At 46.4% G+C, this 19910-nt stretch overlaps 1 protein-coding gene across 8 annotated transcripts in view; it reads left to right on the forward strand.

Annotated features, from left to right (window-relative positions):
• Positions 1 to 19361, forward strand: part of LOC129829160 (pleckstrin homology domain-containing family A member 1-like) — a 34896-nt gene extending 15535 nt beyond the window's left edge. The window contains exons 3-13 of one of the 8 annotated variants that reach the window (XM_055890740.1): positions 1422 to 1478; positions 2202 to 2247; positions 6149 to 6246; positions 8815 to 8937; positions 11935 to 12075; positions 12679 to 12747; positions 14448 to 14512; positions 14887 to 14950; positions 15093 to 15182; positions 15902 to 15972; positions 17560 to 17892. In XM_055890740.1, coding sequence (XP_055746715.1) covers positions 1422 to 1478; positions 2202 to 2247; positions 6149 to 6246; positions 8815 to 8937; positions 11935 to 12075; positions 12679 to 12747; positions 14448 to 14512; positions 14887 to 14950; positions 15093 to 15182; positions 15902 to 15972; positions 17560 to 17797 — 1062 coding nt within the window. In that variant the 3' untranslated portion in view covers positions 17798 to 17892. Of the gene's footprint in view, positions 1 to 1421; positions 1479 to 2201; positions 2248 to 6148; positions 6247 to 8814; positions 8938 to 11934; positions 12076 to 12678; positions 12748 to 14447; positions 14513 to 14886; positions 14951 to 15092; positions 15183 to 15901; positions 15973 to 17198 lie in introns of all 8 variants that reach the window. The other 7 variants (XM_055890741.1, XM_055890743.1, XM_055890742.1 and 4 more) reach the window with 7 other exon arrangements.
• Positions 19362 to 19910: the final 549 nt, after the last annotated feature.

The raw sequence follows: 19910 nt of genomic DNA on the forward strand, positions 1-19910 counted from the left end.
ACAGAGGAGATCATGAGTTGGGCTGTGACGCTCTCACTACCCTCAACAGTCGTCATTGTCTGTCTGTTTGCTTAACGCATGCATTTAGGCTGATGTCATTACTTGAATGGGCAGCAGCTGAAGCTGACTTGTGTACTTACTGTGTGCACTGTAGTAGGACAATAGCAGTAGGATGGATTGAATAGCTGCTTGTGTTTGGACTGAGCTAATCTCATAACGTGTTGGACTGGATTGATCCGTCTGGTCTGGCCAGACCTCTCTGGGCCCCATCAAGAAGAAATGTGTGTGTCGTCCGCTGGGGAGATGATGTTACATCTGGGATAACAAATCCCCCCCCCCACACCGCAACCCGTACGTCTGCCCAGCCATCCGTCGGTCCATTCGTCCGTCTACCTGTCCCTCCCCCAGGTCTCTACTCTCGTGACGTGTGAAGTAAGGCTCGTGACTTGAGCTTTTTCATCTCTGAACTTGTGGGATTTTACGCTCCCGTCGATATATAAAGTATAGCTGCTTTACAGTTGGAACAGTATAATAGTGCTCTTTAACAGGGGTACTCGCGTACTATTTGAGAAGGTCCGGTCACCCAAATTTCCTAGGTGGCAAAGGTCCGGGTGGATAATGTAATTTATCGGCATAGTAACAAACCCCCACACCGCAACCAATGCGACCCCCCCCCCCCCCCTAAACCCTCTTGTTGGCGGAAGAAAATGTTGCTGTTTTAAAGCTAACTTCCTGTAATTATATGCGTTCTTTCATGTCTTGTGTGCTTGTGATACCGGGGTCGAAGCCTGACCGTTCTGGTCCGTATTGACCCCGTTCTGGGTCCGGATCCGGTCTGTGGTCCGCCAGTTGAGTATGGAGGCTCCTATAGTATAACAGCAGTGTTACTGATTTGGACATTCCTTTACATGGCATAAAATGACAAGAGAAAGGATTCATCTTGTAAACCTGATGTAGATGCTAACCAATCAATCAAACTTCGGTGTAAACAGAAAAAGAACTCTCCTGAGAATGCAGGCCATTTTAAATGCATGTCATCTTGTTTGGCTGGGAGTGGGAGCTCAGTGAGGAATACTTGTACAAAGACCGATTTGGTCATGCCCCCAAAAAATATGTAATTTATTGATGCTGCCCTGGGCTCTGAATTATTTAATTCAGTTTAGTTTCCATCTCCTTCTCCAAGACCTGCTAAAAGTTTCATGCTTTATCACTGTTGAATTTCTTTGATTCTCAGACAGTTTTCCGACTCTTAAGTTCTGTTCTCAAGTTCACTCCGGTTCTATTCTCCTTCCGAACCTTCTCTAGCTGTCCCTTTGATTTCCTGGTCTACCACTGTCCTATTTAAGCACTTTATATTATGTTGTTTTCAGGTTTGCGATCTCACAATTTCTCTCCTCTCGCTTTCTCTGTCTCATGTTTAGAACCTGCCCAAAGGAGCTGAACATGTTGGCTCCCTCAAACTCTCTTACATCTCAAAGGTCAGTCAAGTTGTCGAATTATATCTCGTCTGACAGACACAGACATGGCAAACCACAGTCTTAGGTGTGAACATCCAGTGTTTCCCTTAGGTTTTTATTTATTTGGTGGTGGCAACCGTCGTGGGGAGTGGTGGGGGTCGTAATAGCCATGGTCAGGCCATTGGCGTGGTTTAAATAGGTCCATATTTGGCGGCAGAGAGAAAAATGTGCAGTTTTTTTTGGCACATTTCTTATTATTCTGTACATTTCCATGGAGCTGAGACATTTTTTTTTTTTTTTTGTGAAAACAAATTTCCTGCAATTCTATGCGTTTTTCCATGGCTAATTTTGTGTTTTTATGCTCAAACATTCTAATATAAAACCTTTGGGGACGCCAATCGTTGTCCCTAGGGATGTGCCCTGCGTGTCCTGTCAGTAATCCAGCCACCACAAAAATGCTCCTAAATTCTTATTTACTTTTTAATTCTCCTTGACAGTCTAGCTTTTATTTATGGGGTTTTCTAGTTCTTAAAGATTTATATTCCAAAACAATATATAGGTAAATGATCTAGTCTACATACTTTCTGTTTAGTCATTTTTAAGGTTCTACTGAAAGGGTTTTTCTTTCCCGAAAATGAATAGCCTCGATCAGGTGCCGTTGCTAAGTGTCTTTATGGGAAAGATTAACATCTGCCCCACTTTCACTCATTCTCTTCCTCCTCTTTCTATCACTCTCTCTCCTAGGTGAGTGATGCCACCAAGCTGCGACCGAAGGCGGAGTTCTGCTTCGGTAAGTCCTACAACCTCTGGATTTGACACAGTGGATCCGTGAACCAAATGTTTGCGACACTCGACGGTGGTTTTTATATGTGTATGAGTACTGTATGTTTTGGCCAGCGCAGAGGTAAGTATTGTCTCTCAGGTTGGCGCTGGTTGGTGGCATTGTGCTGTCTGAGGGGGCTCTGAAGGAGGAAGCAGGGGGCACTGGGGAGGGAGCGCTCGGGGATTGGTAGTAGGCTTGTAGCAAGGAGGCCCCTAACCTTCAGCTATTGTTCATCAGAGTAGACCGGACAAACACACTGTAGGGGGCTTTGTCAACTCCTCCCCAGGGGATTCAAATGAGAAACCAGGGCCTCGTAACATGTGCTTTACACACACACACACACACAATACTTTGTCTTCAGTGTCATTCTCTCAGGGCCCCTTTATACTAATTGGACTAGAATGAGTTAGTTCACTAAGGTGGATGATGTGAGGCCCCGTGCAGCTCATAGATGGTAGCCAGTAAATGCACTGTTCACCTGTCCCCTCCTTCCACAGTCTCCTTTTCCCTCTTTTCCTCCCTCCCTACGTTGCGGAGGTTTGGATGGGACAGTTTCCTATATGACGTGCTGTTGTTCTACAGGCCCTTTGTCCCTCAGCGGCCCCACTCAAGAGTATAGCTCCCCCACACTCAATAGAAGGAAGCAGTAGGATGACCCGCCAGTGACTGCAAAGCGCTGGCTCGACCCAAGCATGTCATTGGATGAGGGGGGTTGTCGGGGTCTCGCGCTTTCCTGCATGACAGGATGCTGGCGTCCCAATCGGAACCCCCCCTCTCTAAATCTCTGGGATATTTTTAGCCTAGTTATTTGCATGATCCAGATCCACTTTTGGATTCCTCCCCCAATAGTCCCATCAATCTATTCTGCCACCACAGTTTTGTGTTGTGACTGCAGTTTTAGGACTAGCTACCTGACTGTCGAGGTTAACCTCTCTAGGGGGTGTGGGACGGTAGCGTCCCACCTGGCCAACATCCAGTGAAATTGCAGGGCGCGAAATTCAAAAATACTCAATTCAAATATTTAACATTCTTGAAAATATGTGTTATACATCTTGTTAATCCAGCCGCCGTATCAGATTTCAAAAAGGCTTTTTGGCGAAAGCAAACCATGCGATTATCTGAGGACAGCACTCAGCACACAAAACATTACGTACAGTTATCAGCCAAGTAGATTAGTCACGAAAGTCAGAAATAGCAATACAATTAATCACTTACCTTTGATCTTCGTATGGTTGCACTCACAAGACTCCATGTTACACAATAAATGTTTGTTTTGTTCGATAAAGTCCCTCTTTATATCCAATAACCTCCATTTTGTTGGCGCATTTTGTTCAGTAATCCAATGGCTCAAATGCGGTCACAAGAGGCAGACCAAAATTCTAAGTAGTATCTGTAAAGTTTGTAGAGACATGTCAAATGATGTTTATAATCAATCCTCGGATTGTTTTTAGCCTAAATAATCGATAATATTTCAACCGGACAAAAGCTTTGTCAATATATAAGGAAAACAAGAAAGGCGTGCTCTCGGTCGTGCGCAGTAACCAGCTCTGAGGACATCCCAGGGTCCACTCAATCAATGTTGTCATTCTCCCTCATTTTTCAGAATAAAAGCCTGTCTAAACAATGTCTAAAGACTGTTCACAACTAGTGGAAGCCATAGGGAATGGAATCTGGGTCCTATCCCTTTAAATGGTGGATAGGCTTTCATTGGAAAACAGCCATTTCAAAGTAATGGCACTTCCTGGATGGATTTTCCTCAGATTTTCACCTGCCATGTCAGTTCTGTTATACTCACATACATTATTTTAACAGTTTTAGAAACTTTAGAGTGTTTTCTAACCAAATCTACCAATTATATGCATATCATAGCTTCTGGGCTTGAGTAGCAGGCAGTTGACTTTGGGCACGCTTTTCATCCGGAGGTGAAAATAGTGCCCCCTACCCTAATGAAGTTAACCTTCCTCAGCCCTGACTGAGTCTAACATACTGCGCCATGTTTTTATTTATTTTATTTCATTTAACATTTATTTAACTAGGCAAGTCAGTTAAGAACAAATTCTTATTTACAATGACGACCTACGTTAAGGATATGCTCGTCATCGACAAGGAGTAGGGAGTTTTTTAGGATGTAAAGAAACTGAATAGAGCTAAGCACAGGCAAAATCCTAGAGGAAAACCTGGTTCAGTCTGCTTTTCAACAGACACTGGGGGACAAATTCACCTTTCAGCAGGACAATAACCCAAAACTCAACTTGTAACAGAGTAAAATGTGGAAATAGTCAAGAAGTGTATCACTTCATAATCGCTGCATTCTATAGATGGTATCTAGTTACACTGTTTATGCAAAATAGTGTATTGTAGTATAGGGCCACTGAATAGGTATTGATTAGTGGCTCTTGAGGGTTGTTGAGGGCATCCGCAATGGTCCAATTGATGTAAAAGGCTGGATTTTTTTTTTTTATCACCAATTGCATAATTTCTATTACATTTGTTAACCAGCCACTGAACTAATGGCTACAGAATGATTCGGTAACATATTTCATTAAATAACTTGTACGGGGCCTCCCGGGTGGCGCAGTGGTCTAGGGCACTGCATCGCAGTGCTAGCTGCGCCACCAGAGTCTCTGGGTTCGCGCCCAGGCTCTGTCGCAGCCAGCCGCGACCGGGAGGTCCGTGGGGCGACGCACAATTGGTATAGTGTCGTCCGGGTTAGGGAGGGTTTGGTCGGTAGGGATATCCTTGTCTCATTGCGCTCCAGCGACTCCTGTGGCGGGCCGGGCGCAGTGCGCGCTAACCAAGGGGGCCAGGTACACGGTGTTTCCTCCGACACATTAGTGCGGCTGGCTTCCGGGTTGGAGGCGCGCTGTGTTAAAGAAGCAGTGCGGCTTGGTTGGGTTGTGCTTCGGAGGACGCATGGCTTTCGACCTTCGTCTCTCCCGAACCCGTATGGGAGTTGTAGCGATGAGACAAGATAGTAATTACTAGCGATTGGATACCACGAAAATTGGGGAGAAAATGGGATAAAAAATAATAAAAATAAAAAAAATACCTTGTACGGTCAGAGAGCATCACTTTAAAATCACGATGGTCAGGGACATAAGAGATCATAATCACCAATGTTCCTTTTTAGAGAACATTTGTGTTTGCATATCTTTGTGTTCAGAATATTGGTTTTATTAATTGCCATCTGTAATAGTCTGTTGTATAGCAATGACCAGCATTCTAAAGGTGTCCTGTCATTTGTTGAGTTATCCCAGGATGTTCCAGATTTGGATGACTGGGGCTTGTATTATTTCTCAGTATGACAAATTTCCCCTAAAACAACCCCAATTATGTTTTGTAACATTATTGTTTCAATGATGGATCATTAGATCTGATGGCAAATATTTACCAAATTCCGTGGTTTTTAAGACAAGATCCACCCAATACAATGTTCCATTGTTGTTTGAAACGGTAATTTTCAATGCGAATGTTTACATTCCCACTTATCTCATCATTCCTTTATCAGCCGGCAAACATTCTATTGCGTAGACTCCCATAAACAAGATATAGAAAAGTATGAAACAAAAAAAAAAGTGACTATTTTGGAGTGGCTATCATATTTTAATACCATCAAACCTTTGCCACCCCAAAGTGGACACATTTTACCTCTGGCCCGTGGACTAATAGATTGCTATTTGGGATGCAATAAAAGTTCTCTCTGGATTCCGAACTTGGGATCCAGTCGACTGTTAACAGCATGATATTCTGAGTGTCAGACTAGTTAGCAGGAATATATTACAGCGACGCATATGGGCCTGACTGGCAGAACTGCTACTGTTCTCTGTTTGAAAACTGACCGGAAATCTGTCTCTTTCTCTCTCTCAAGTCGTCAATGCTGGTATGAGGAAGTTCTACCTCCAGGCCAACGATCAGCAGGATCTGGTAGAGTGGGTCAACGTGCTCAACAACGCCACCAAGATCACAGTGAGTGCCCCGCCCTGCTACCTGTCATAAGTAGCACTTTGTCACAGCCCCCTACAGGCACCACCTCCTGTAGTACAAGACTGCTCCCATCTCAACCCCTCTGGGAAGGATCTGTTATCCCATTTCAGCTAGCGTGAGTGGAAGTTTTACAGGACAAGAAGGGCGTGATGGAGGAGGATGACAAGACAGGGCATACCACACGTGTCTACTGTCAAGTCAACACGGGAGAGAAATACCTTATGAAACAGTCATTGCACACAGTGTTACGGTCTGCTGGGACCAGGAGCCCATGTCTGTCTCCTAGAGGGCATCCAAACCCCTCTGGACGGGGGGGGGGGGATCATTTCCCTGAGTGCGTCACTGAGGGCCAGGGCAGCGAAAGTGGCTTACTCTGCTCCTCTCCCTCCCCTCTGACTAGCCCTGGAATACACGCGTGCACACATACACACAGGCAGGCACGTACACGTGCACACACAGACCAGAGCAGGCAGGACAAAGGGGAAGGCGAGTGTCGTGAGTCACGGACTGTCTCTACAGATTTGAGAGAATAACGCTCTCCCTTTGAAAAGGCGGTGCAGGGACAGAACAGAGCTGTGTGCCTATGGATCAGCTTTGACAAAGATTCAGTGGAGAGGATGTCTCACTCCAATTACTCTTAAACCACATCCATTTATGAGGAAGGGACTGGGCGTTGAGCATAGTAACGTAATAATGAACTTTTATAATGACTTCAATACAGTGTTGTGCTCATCATTGAGTTATATCCTGCTGCTGACAGACTACAAAACAGCCGCACTGTTACTCAACAAGCTCCCATACACAGTCTCACTGTTACTCAACAAGCTCCCATACACAGTCTCACTGTTACTCAACAAGCTCCCATACACAGTCTCACTGTTACTCAACAAGTTCCCATACACAGTCTCACTGTTACTCAACAAGCTCCCATACACGGTCTCACTGTTACTCAACAAGCTCCCATACACAGTCTCACTGTTACTCAACAAGCTCCCATACACAGTCTCACTGTTACTCAGCAAGCTCCCATACACAGCCGCACTGTTACTCAACAAGTTCCCATACACAGTTGCATTGTTACTCAACACGTTGACCATACACACCCGCACTGTTACTCAACAAGCTCCCATACACAGCTGCACTGTTACTCAACAAGCTCCCATACACAGCCGCTCTGTTACTCAACAAGCTCCCATACACAGCCTCACCGTTACTCAACAAGCTCCCATACACAGCCACACCGTTACTCAACAAGCTCCCATACAGTCGCACTGTTACTCAACAAGTTCCCATACACAGCCGCATTGTTACTCAACAAGTTCCAATACACAGCCACACTGTTACTCAACAAGCTCCCATACACAGCCGCTCTGTTACTCAACAAGCTCCCATACACAGCCGCTCTGTTACTCAACAAGCTCCCATACACAGCCGCTCTGTTACTCAACAAGCTCCCATACACAGCCGCTCTGTTACTCAACAAGCTCCCATACAGTCACACTGTTATTCAACAAGCTCCAATACACAGTCGCTCTGTTACTCAACAAGCTCCTATACACAGCCGCTCTGTTACTCAACAATCTCCCATACACAGCCGCTCTGTTACTCTACAAGCTCCCATACAGTCACACTGTTATTTAACAAGCTCCAATACACAGTCGCTCTGTTACTCAACAAGTTCCCATACACAGCCGCACTGTTACTCAACAAGCTCCCATACAGTCGCACTGTTACTCAACAAGTTCCCATACACAGCCGCACTGTTACTCAACAAGTTCCCATACACAGCTGCACTGTTACTCAACAAGCTCCCATACACAGCCGCACTGATACTCAACAAGCTCCCATACAGTCACACTGTTATTCAACAAGCTCCAATACACAGTCACACTGTTATTCAACAAGCTCCAATACACAGCCGCTCTGTTACTCAACAAGTTCCCATACACAGCCGCACTGTTACTCAACAAGTTCCCATACACAGCCGCGCTGTTACTCAACAAGTTCCCATACACAGCCGCGCTGTTACTCAACAAGCTCCCATACACAGCCGCGCTGTTACTCAACAAGCTCCCATACACAGCCGCGCTGTTACTCAACAAGCTCCCATACACAGCCGCGCTGTTACTCAATAAGCTCCCATACAAAAGGCCCTACTACACACACACACACTCCATATATTGTGCCACACACTGCTATTAATAGACCGATGGCTGTCAATGTTTGACTGTGTGCGTGCACTGGAGTGTGAGCCCTGGCCACTAGTAGAGGGGTGGGGATGTTCCCTAATGCCTGCGGGCCACACACACACACACACACACATCAATCGATGACCCCAGTCACCACAGTGTAGCAGTGGCTCTCTGAATCCCCCAGGCTAGAGTTGATGGAAAATACACTAACAAGCAGGCAGGGAGTACATCACATCACTACAGAGACTGCAGAGGGACACATCTAACAAGCTATCGGAGCGTGTTGTCCACTCTGCTAGTCCTGGACTCCTGGCTCCTGATGCACTCTGGGAGTTGATGTTTATTTAACATATTCCAGGTGCCAAAGTCGGGGGACGGCCAGCCCAGTGCAGAGATGCCTCAGGAGGTGCTGGGTTCCATGAAGCAGATCTCCTATAAGACTGAGATCATAGGAGGGGTACCCATCATCACTGCCACACAGGTAAGGAAGGATCACCAGTCTGGCCCAGCACTTAACGAACCCTAACCTTGCCCACTCATATGAACATGCAAAAAATTCAAGTAACTTTAATGAAGTTCTCAGGTTTTCCAGAAGTCCTGGTTAGAATATTCCTGGAATCAGCAGGATATCCAGGATTCCTTCACCTGGGATTTCTGGAGAAAGTGGGACATTTCTGGCATTTTGGGAGAGTTACTGTTAACTTCTGGACATATCTGACATCTTGACATATTTATGTCATATCTGACATATATTTGAAGGCCACCTGCTCTGTTGTGCCTTGGAACAGTTCAGTCAAGTGTAGTTTCAGACAGTTACACGCAAGGACATTCCGAGACTTGTCCCGAAGCCACTCCTGCATTGTCTTGGCTGTGTGCTTAGGTTCGTTGTCCTGTTGGAAGGTGAACATTCACCCCAGTCTGAGGTCCTGAATGCTCTGGAGCATGTTTTCATCAATGATCTCTTTGTGCTTTGCTCCGTTCATCTTTCCCTCTGGGTCTCCCAGTCCCTTCCGCTGAAAAACATTCCCACAGCATGATGCTGCCACCACTTCACCGTAGGGATGGTATTGGCCAGGTGATGAGCGGTGCCTGGTTTCCTCCAGACGTGACGCTTGGCATTCAGGCCAAAGAGTTCAATCTTGGTTTTATCAGACCAGAGAATCTTGTTTCTCATGGTCTGGGAGTACTTTAGGTGCCTTTTGGCAAACTCCAAGCAGGCTGTCATGTGCCTTTTACAGGATTGGCCTCCGTCTGGCCTGATTGGTGGAGTGTTCCAGAGATGGAGATGGGAGAACCTTCCAGAAGGAAAGCCATCAGTGTGACCATTGGGTTCTTGGTCACCTCCCTGATCAAGGCCTTTCTCCCCCGATTGCTCAGTTTGGCCATGCAGCCAGCTCTAGGAAGAGTCTTGGTGGTTACAATCTTCTTCTATTTAAGAATGATGGAGGCCACTGTGTTCTTGGGGACCTTCAATGCTGCAGAAATGTTTTGGTACCCTTCCCCAGATCTGTGCCTCGACATAATCCTGTCTCAGAGCTCTACGGACAATCCCTTCGACCTCATTGCTTCGTCTTTGCGCTGTGACATGCACTGTCAACTGCGGGACCTTATACAGACAGGTGTGTGCCTTTTCTAAATCATGTCCAAACAATCGAATTTACCACAGATGGACTCAGTCAAGTTGAATAAACATTTCAAGGATGATCAATGGAAATAGGATGCACCTGAGCTCAATTTCGAGTCTCACAGCAAAGGGTCTGAATACTTACTGTATGTAAATCATGTATTTCTCATTTTTTATTTTGAATGAATTTGCTAACATTTCTAAACATCTGTTGTCACTGTGATTATGGAGTATTGTGTGTAGATTGAGGATTTTTTATTTTATTTAATCCATTTTAGAATTAGGCTGTAACGTAACAAAATGTGGATGAAGTGATGAGGTCTGAATACTTTCCGAATGCACTGTAAATAGACTGTCTGTCTGAAGGTGTCCATGGATCAGGCCATCTTTTAGCTAGACAGACAGTGACAGACATAGAGGACATACTGTTCCACTGACTGAGGAGCTCAGTCACTGTTTGTTTGCCGCTGTGTATGAGCTATGAGCAGTACAAGTCATATCCTGTCTTGTGCTGGTATCTGGTGTATAGCCAGCCAATAGTAGCTGAAAGTGAAAATTCACATCCAGATGCACAAGCTATGGCCTCTGATGTCACTTCCTGTGTGGGTGGTGGTGGTGCAGTGGGCCTCGACTTCTGCTTGACACATGCAACAGGCAGTGAATTCTCTATCATATCTCTAGTCACTGTAGACGATGTGGTGGGGGGCTTTTCCCACACACATCTGATTCTGTGTGTCTGTCTGTCTGCGTTGGCGTGCCAGATTGGTTTTGTAGTTGTGTGTGTTTTATTTATTCAACTTTTATTTAGTAATGGAAAATGCAATGAGACCAGGGTCTCATTTTCAAAGGTGCCCTGAGCACAGCAATACAACAGTACGAAAAATCCATTTTTTAGGTATATGTGTGTTTGTACTTCGTACACTTATAAACTCAGCAAAATAAGTTATCTTTTTCTGGACCTTGTCTTTCAAAGATAATTTGTAAAAATTCCAAATAACTTCACAGATCTTCATTGTAAAGGGTTTAAACACTGTTTCCCATGCTTGTTCAATGAACCATAAACAATTAATGAACATTTGTTAAGACACTAACAGCTTACAGACGGTAGGCAATTAAGGTCACAGTTATGAAAACTTAGGACACTAAAGAGGCCTTTCTACGCACTCTGAAAAACACCACAAGAATGAACTGCATGAACGTGCCTTAGGCATGCTGCAGGAGGCATGAGGACTGCAGATGTGGTCAGGGCAATAAATTGCAATGTCCATACTGTGAGACGCCTAAGACAGCGCTACTGGGAGACAGGACGGACAGCTGATTGTCCTCGCAGTGGCAGACCACGTGTAACAACACCTGCACAGGATCAGTACATCCGAACATCACACCTGCGGGACAGGTACAGGATGGCAACAACAACAACTGCCCGAGTTACACCAGGAACGCACAATCCCTCCATCAGTGCTCAGACTGTCCGCAATAGGCTGAGAGAGGCTGGAAACTTGCATATGCCTTGGTGGAAGAGTGGTGTAACATCTCACAGCAAGAACTGGCAAATCTAGTGCAGTCCATGAGGAGGAGATGCACTGCAGTACTTAATGCAGCTGGTGGCCACACCAGATACTGATTGTTACTTTTGATTTTGACCCCCCCTTTGTTCAGGGACACATTATTCAATTTCTGTTAGTCACATGTCTGTGGAACTTGTTCAGTTTGTCTCATTTGTTGAATCTTATGTTCATACAACAATTTACACATGTTAAGTTTGCTGAAAATAAACGCAGTTGACAGTGAGAGGACGCTTCTTTTTTTGCTGAGTTTATGTGAATGTGTCCTCCCTCCTTCCCTGTGGTGCAGGAGCAGGGCGACGGGGGGCAGAACGGAGCAGACAGGGGGGGCCTGCGGAAGGCCCACAGCCAGCTGCCCTACTTCCTGGGGCGGGGGTTGCAGGACCAGACGCTCATCAAGGCTGGGTACTGTGTTAAGCAGGGAGCCCTGGTAGGTAGACAGTAGAGGAGGACGCTTTCTGGGGGGGAGGGGAGAGAGTGCTGTAGCAGCCTACACTCAAAACCATGGACGTATTCATAAAGGAATGCATTGAAAAACATTTTGCACAGACACTGAAAAGGAGTGTTTCTTATTGGACAAGTCCAGGTAGTCGCTCCTGGTTTTTGTCCGTTTTCCTCTGGATGATACCGAATGAATACACCACAGGCTCAGAGAGATTCTCTGTCAGCTACAAGCATTTAACACTACCAGCGCTGTGTGTTTGTTGTTGTGTTAGGATGATGATGAGTTAGAAAGCAGCTGAGCAGATATTTTGGACACAGCCAGGGTGCTGAGGGTGATTTATATCCTTAATTGTTGTCCTACCCTTAAACTACTGTACCTTCTCTTATCCCCTATAAATAGACCATATTAACCACAGTAATCCAGCCATTCTAAAGCAAACCGTGGTCCTATACAATATCAGAATAGCAATCAATTAGCCACGTTCTTAGCAAGTCGAAGGATTTGGAGGTGCTGGAAATGTTGATGGCCATTTTGTATATGACTTTCGAATGTTTGACTTTCGAACGTTTGTAACTTTCTCTTGCGCAGATGAAGAACTGGAAGAGGAGATACTTCTTACTGGAGGAGAACGCGGTCAGCTACTTTAAGTCAGACCTGGTGAGTGGGAATGTCTCTCCTCTCCACTGCTGCGTCTGTGAGCGAGGTGACACACACTCCACATAAAATGTCCTTGAGCTGCCCACCCGCCTGCCCCATCACACACACACACCACACAATACAAAGGCGCTGTGTGACCCCGTTGGCCAGCAGTTCGTCTTTGTGTTGCACCTGTGTTTCACAGAGCCCTAGAGCCCCGGACAGACGGACACACACACACACACACACCAATCAGATAAGAGTTGACTCCAGGCCTGTGCATTGTTCACGGCTCCCAAAGCTCTTGGCACAGCCACTAATAAATAGGACTTCCAAATCGACAAGCCTGGTTTTGACTTCTCCTCTATGAGGGAAAGGTTAGATTCTTAGCGTTCACATTCTGAACTGTGGCTAAATGACTTCTAGATTGTTTGATAGATCTGTTTTTGTCCCGCTCACATTCTGCACCCCCTCTCTCATGATCTGAGAGGTAGAGAACGAGTTCAGACAAGAGGGACACGTTGTCTGCCTCTTCCCCCTCCCTTAGGAGTGGTTGGTGTGCTGCCGCAGTGGAATTAGCTTGACTCCCATTGGCCCTAACACTGGGCCTGAGTGTGTGCTTTCTCTGTCCAGACCTCTTTGTCTCTCCATCCTCTCCTACTGAAATGCCATTAGTGCCTCTATCCCAGGGCCAAAGACATGCAGAGTTTACGTCTCCTGTAGAAATGATAATGCTGGGGTTGCGCTATTGACTGTCCACGGGATTGCAACGTCAACATATCCAGACAAGTGTAACCGGTCTGAAATGGCTAGCTAGTTAGCGGTGGTGCGCGCTAATAGCGTTTCAATTGTTGACGTCGCTCGCTCGGAGACCTTGAAGCAGTTGTTCCACTTGCTCTGCAAGGGTCGCGGCTTTTTGCGGAGCGATGGGTAACGCGCAGAAGGTCCCTGGTTTGAGCCCAGGTCGGGGCGAGGAGAGGGACGGAAACAAAACTGTTACACAAAGCAGACACACAACATATCCAGACAAACACACACACTGTAATTTCATAGTGTGTGTGTGTGTGTGTGTGGGGTGTTATAGGGGGACTGGGGTATTGCCTTTGGGGATTGTTGTCTCAGCACGTCGTGGATTCCATTCCTGGTGCTCCACTTGTGGACAGCGTAGCATGTCCCAGCCTGTGTGTGTGGATGGGTGGTTGGCAGCAGGTGGGCAGGGATCCTGTTATGTTCCTAGTAATCTAGCATAATGTCAGAGAGCCTATTGTCAATGATCATATGCTTAGTCCTAGAACCTTTTAGCAGATGGGGAAAATGAGGCAAGTCCTCAGTTTAGTCCTACGGTGGATGCATTTTTTGTCCTCTAGCTTCATTCTAGGCCTGTGATAGCTGTTGTCCAGGGTGTCACGTGCTGTTGCTGAGCTTCCCGTAAAAAGCAAGCGTGACGAAACGCCCTGGATCAGAGCTAGGCCTGTGAGGGCAGATCATGAGTACTCCCCTTCATCCCCCTTCTACCCCCTCAGCCTGTCCTCTCTGTTCAGGGCACATCAGGGACTAGCTCCTGTGCTGTCATGTTACACGTTGGATTGCTCATGTCATGTTGCTTGTGTTGAATGAATTATGTATTGTGATGGTGTAACATGTTCCGTGGCTATTTCCTCTTCTCCCTTTCTCCTTTCTTTCTTTCTTTTCTCTCTCTCGTTTCTCTCTCTCTCTCTCAGGAGAGAGAGCCACTGCGTGTGATCCCACTGAAAGAGGTTCACAAAGTTCAGGAGTGCAAACAGAGGTCAGTGTCTTTTCCTCTTTAGTCACTGAGCTAGACAGATTGGTTATCGACACCGGCGGGACAAGTGCCAAGGTGATAGGGGCTGGGAGGGAGATGTGGGCTGTGTCCGTAATGGCACCCTGTTCCCTATTTGCTGCACTGCGTTTGACCAGGGCCTACATACACTATATAGGGAATAGCGTGCCATGTGGGACGCAGACATGGCTGCCAACTGTAGCGTCCTCACAGATGAGAAGTGTAAATGTTGGATATGGACTCACAGAATTGGCTTACTGTCGTCCTTCGACGGTGCTCTCTTACGTTCACACCCAGTGATTTACGTTACTGGGATGTTTGAATATTATTGAAAGAGGTGTTCATGTCTTTCTATCCAGTGACTTAATGCAGAGGGACAATCTATTTGAAGTGGTCACTAGCTCAAGGACCTTTTACATACAGGTGAGACAATTTCTTTCTCCAGTTAATGTCTGCCTATATGGACTGAATTCCATTGAAGAGATACAGTAACTGTCCATTGCCATTGGCACACAGTAACCGATTCCTTTCTCTTTCTTTGTGACCCCTCTTCCTTCCTCTGTAGTCGGACAGTCCAGAGGAGATGCACAGCTGGATAAAGGCCATCTCTGGAGCCATTGTGGCCCAGCGGGGGCCTGGACGCTCAGCTGCCTCTGTACGTATTCAGTCTGGGGCTGGGCCTGAGCCACTGGTCCTCCATACTGGCTCTGCCTGGGACCCACAGGGTGTCACAACTTTCAACACTTTAGTTCCAGCCTTGTATTACATGACACACCTGGTTCACTAACCAAGGGCTTGATGGTTAGTTGAATGAGGTGTGTTTGTGCTGGGCTAGAATAAAAGCCTGCACGACATGTGGGTGCCCAGGAAGAGTATTTTGAGATCTCTGCTCCGAGATGGAGACACTTGACTGTCTTTGCAGGGAACCATATTTGATCGAAATCCGCTGTTCCGGTTTGGCTAGAGTGTCTCTAGTTAGTCTGTTTCTGGCTGTTGAAGAGTAAACGTTAAGATCCGGGTTGGATGTAAACCATTCACCCACCCACCAGCCCAGCTTAGAAACTCCAATCACAGTTGGGGGAGGGGTTCCAGGTTTTTCATTGACATACTGCAGGTGTAGCTTACACTACAGTACCCAAGGCAGTATTCTATCTCTACTCGACCTGGTGACGCTGCTAGATACCCCACCTCGAACCGTAACCGACGGTCACACCCGCACAGAATAGAAACCTCCACCTCCAAATCCAGCCACTCTCCTGTTCTCTCTCTCCTCCTTGCCTCTCTCCCTCTCTTGGCCGGAGTGTCCTCCCCCCATTCTCTCTCTCTCTCTCTCTCTCTCTCCTAACGAAGCTGTGCACTACTGTGTTGTTGCAGATGCGTCAAGCCCGTCGGCTGTCGAACCCTTGTATACAGAGGTATACATTCCGCAATGGTGAATGCAGCACGTATGTGATCCCCCGTGTCAGTCGAGCAGCTTAATTTCTGTTTTGCCAAGTAGTAGTCCTAGGTTGCGTCTGAAATGGCACACTATTCTTTAAACAGTGCGCTACTTTTGACCAGGGGGAGCTCTGGTCAAAAGATGTGCACTATGTAGGGAATAGGGTGCCATTTCAGACACAGTCCTGGTCCAGTATAGTGGAATGAAGCTTTGACTGCTTATTCCCCTCTGAAACACCCAAGCAAGCCCAGTCACTAGATAATAGATAGACTTCCATCTCATGCTTGAGTGCTGTTCATTAGCCCCTCCCCCTTCTCCATCCTAACTGTTCTGGACAGACATCCTCTAATCTGCCATTGATTGACCAGACTAACTCGCCTGGTCCACATGACCTCACTCCTCCTCCTTCCAGAGATCAGTATCGACTGGTCTGTTTTTGACTAGGCTTCTTGGAAAACTTCCTCTGGCATCACTGGTTACCTTCTTCCTCAACTGATTTGAACACATTTCTAACACATTTTGTGACTTCCAGGTCAGTTTGTGGCCATTTTTTTTTACTGAGATCCAATTCCTTTATACAGACAATGGAGGGATAAAATGAAAAGGGCCTTCTATCTGGCCTCCATGTGCAAGCAAATATTCCACATAGATACCACTTACGTCACTGGGTTCCAATGTAGGGTGGGGCGCTGTAGTGCAGTAGTCTGTAGTACAGTAACCTGTCGCTGGTATCTAGGCCTAAGGCTGGTGTTGCATGTTCCCCGATCTATCCTAGAAACACACGCACACACACACACACACACACACAGTATATCTTCATTCATTCTTTCATTCATTCATTGGCTTCAACATTATACACTTACCAACTTTGAGACTTTTTAACACTTCCACGTGTCTTTTAAAGTCTCTAGTTACCGTTTTGGTTTGGGGAAAGTGTGTCTAGTAGTTTGAAGCCTTTCATGCTCTCTAATGACCCAGTAGTACTGTGATTCTTGTCAACATGTCGTCGTGCACCCCCACCCCTTCAACACACACTTACGTTCTCCGAGCTCTACCCATTTATTCTGGTTTCATCCCTCTGTCCTTCTTGTCTCAAATCTCACCCTGTGTGTCACTTTTTCCACTTTTTCACTCGCCATTCCTCAACAGGTTTTTAGCTCGTCGTAACCGGTCATCTTTTCGCTAACGTTTGGCCATCTGTTTTCTTTGTTTTGTCTCTGTCGTGTTTTTCAGAGAGTCAAATGTGACAGTGAGATACTAACATTTCCCAAGTGAGCTCTACTGTACATCCACTCTCTACTGTGCCACCACTGTCTGTGCTGCCATCCTCCTTCTTCAACTACATCTGCTGCCTCAGTCTGCCGCTGCTTCCCTCCAGCTTCCTCCACTACTCCTCTTTGCTCCTGCACCACTATAGATACTACCACTGCTTCAACTACTGTTGATGCTGTCCTGCCTCCCTTTGCCACCCTGTGCCACTGCCCCTGCTACAGTGCTGTGACTGACCTGACTGACTCCCCTGCATCCAGTGCTTCTGAATCTGAATGACTTTGTCCCCCTCCCTACCTCCGTTCCCTCCCCCAACACTCTGCAGGAGCACAGCGACCACACCCCCTCCACCTTCTACTGTAGCAGCAATCAGGCGGGACCCCCCATCCCTCGCTCGCCCATCCAGGCAGAGCTCCCCTACCACCAGCCCCAGGGGGGCCCGGGCCCTGACCTGGGACAGCCAGGACTTCTTGGGCCTGCTGCCCTGGCGAGGCCACCAGGGGGCACCACCACCGCACCGCTCCCGCCTCTCTCTCCAGGAGACCCCCCGTCTGTCCAAGTGAGCGCCTCGTCCCGTTACCCCACCAACGCCCACCAGGAGGAGCTGTCGCCATGGAGACGGCGCAGCAAGGTAGAGGGCGACCAACCGGAACTCTCCTCCCTCAGCTTCGAGGACTCAGACCTGCATGTCAGCCAGGTGTGAGCCTCTAACCCTGACCCCTCCTGTCAGGAATCACACTGACAGAAAGGGGACTGGACATAGTGGACAGTCATCAACAACGACAAGAGGAAAGCCAATCAAACGTGACCAATCCGAGCCAACCTGGCCCTCAGGAAGACAGGAAGTGGTCCCTGGCTGTGACCGTTGATCGTCTACTCTCCCCTGTATCCAGACCCTCTCTTAACACAGCAAAGGGCCTGATGTTTCAGGGCAAGGAGATGCCGTCAGATGTTCTATTTCAGTCTCTTTCGTTGTTGATATTTCTGTTGAGTGTTGCTCTTTCTCTCTTGTTGTTGGTATTGTAATGATTCCTGAACATCCTCCCCTCCCCATTGGCTCAAGAGGTGGACTGGGTTGGCTACTCTGCTGAGAAAGTCACTAATCATTTTTTTTGTCATTATTTCCCACTCCACTTCCTCCTCCCAGGCGTCACTTGATTTACTGTTATCGGGGTTGTTGGGACTAATATATAAAAAAAAAGGGGGCTAGATGTTATTTGTGTTCATAGTTATGCAAGTGAAAAAGTTGTAACTGTTGTCAATGAGACGACCCCACTCATACACGAAAACATACACGTGTGGTGTAGATTTGTGTGAACTTTTAACATGACCATTTTAGTTTCTATCCAAAGCATGCCGTTGTTGAAGCACATCATGAGACATGGAACCACATCCTGAAGATAACTTAGCAGATGAATTTCCCTGCCGCTTTCTTACTTTCAGCTACGTTTTTAGAAAGAAAGTGGGTGTTAAGTGTTATATTTCTGGTTTTTATTCATCATTCAAATAGATACGCTTTGAGTCCTTCTGTTCATCTGAGAGTTACACCTGTTGTGTTTTAGGCGCTCTCTCGTTCTCCCTCTCTCTCTGTCACACACACACACACACACACTGTCACACCTCTGTTTTTTTTTTGCCAAATGAAGTCCTGCACTGTATTGTACGTGCCTGCCAATGTTAGCATGCATTTGAATAGAGACTTCTCCCTCAGGAGGACATAAACAGTACATGTATGTGTACAACACATCTATAGGCCTCTTGGCAGGGCCTTTCAAATGGCACTTTGTGGGCAGATAAGCTGCTCACTGCCCTTGGTCTGTTTTATGGGTGTTCCTTTGTGGTCCGCTTCTCTTTTCTACTGTGCGACTATTTTACTACTTTACCGTACGCTGTGACAGTTTGTGTGTCTGTGGGGAGGCGTTCTGTGCCTCTCAGCTGTACTGTTCCTGTAACTTGTTACTGTGTTGCACACCTCTACTGTATAGCTGGTAAAGTGCCTGCATTCTCTTTATAGAGAGAAGGAAAAAAAAAACAAAGATATTTTGACCCTTTTAATTGTGTACCTGATGTTCTGAATCATGTGCATTATTTATTAAGTGGAGTTTGAAAATAAATCAATGGATTTAAGTTGGAGTGACTTTGCTTCTTATTTGTTTTGACTTGAATCATTTAAATAATGTCTTTTTTTTAGGTTGGATGCGGTCAAAACAGAAAATTGACACTAGTGCTGAAGGAAGGAACCACAAGCCAGTGTTTTGCTCAAATATTTTTCTATTACATGCAATGTCTGCTATGTTCACTTCTTTTGTAACCCCCAACTTTTCCACCGTGTTATTGTAGATTGCATTTAGAGGTGTAACTCATTTTTACAGTGTTTTAAAAGTTGACACATCAAGGCCTGGTAAGACCATAGGAAAGGACTTGGCAACGCAGGGCTCTACTGCCATCTGTTGGCCTTGCTTTTTGGCATCTATGGCCAACTGAGATATTTACCAAATGTCTCTCATTCATCTCAATTTGGTGTTCCGAACAAAGGTGAATTCCATCAGTCTGACTGATCAAGGCCACATCATACACTTAAGACTGTGTCCAGAACGGAACCCTATTTCCTGTATAGTGCCCCAGAGCCCATACGGATCTGGTGAAAAGTAGTGCACAAAACCTAAACTTAGAGAT

Source organism: Salvelinus fontinalis, chromosome 30 (assembly GCF_029448725.1).
Source record: "Salvelinus fontinalis isolate EN_2023a chromosome 30, ASM2944872v1, whole genome shotgun sequence".
Taxonomy (NCBI): domain Eukaryota; kingdom Metazoa; phylum Chordata; class Actinopteri; order Salmoniformes; family Salmonidae; genus Salvelinus; species Salvelinus fontinalis.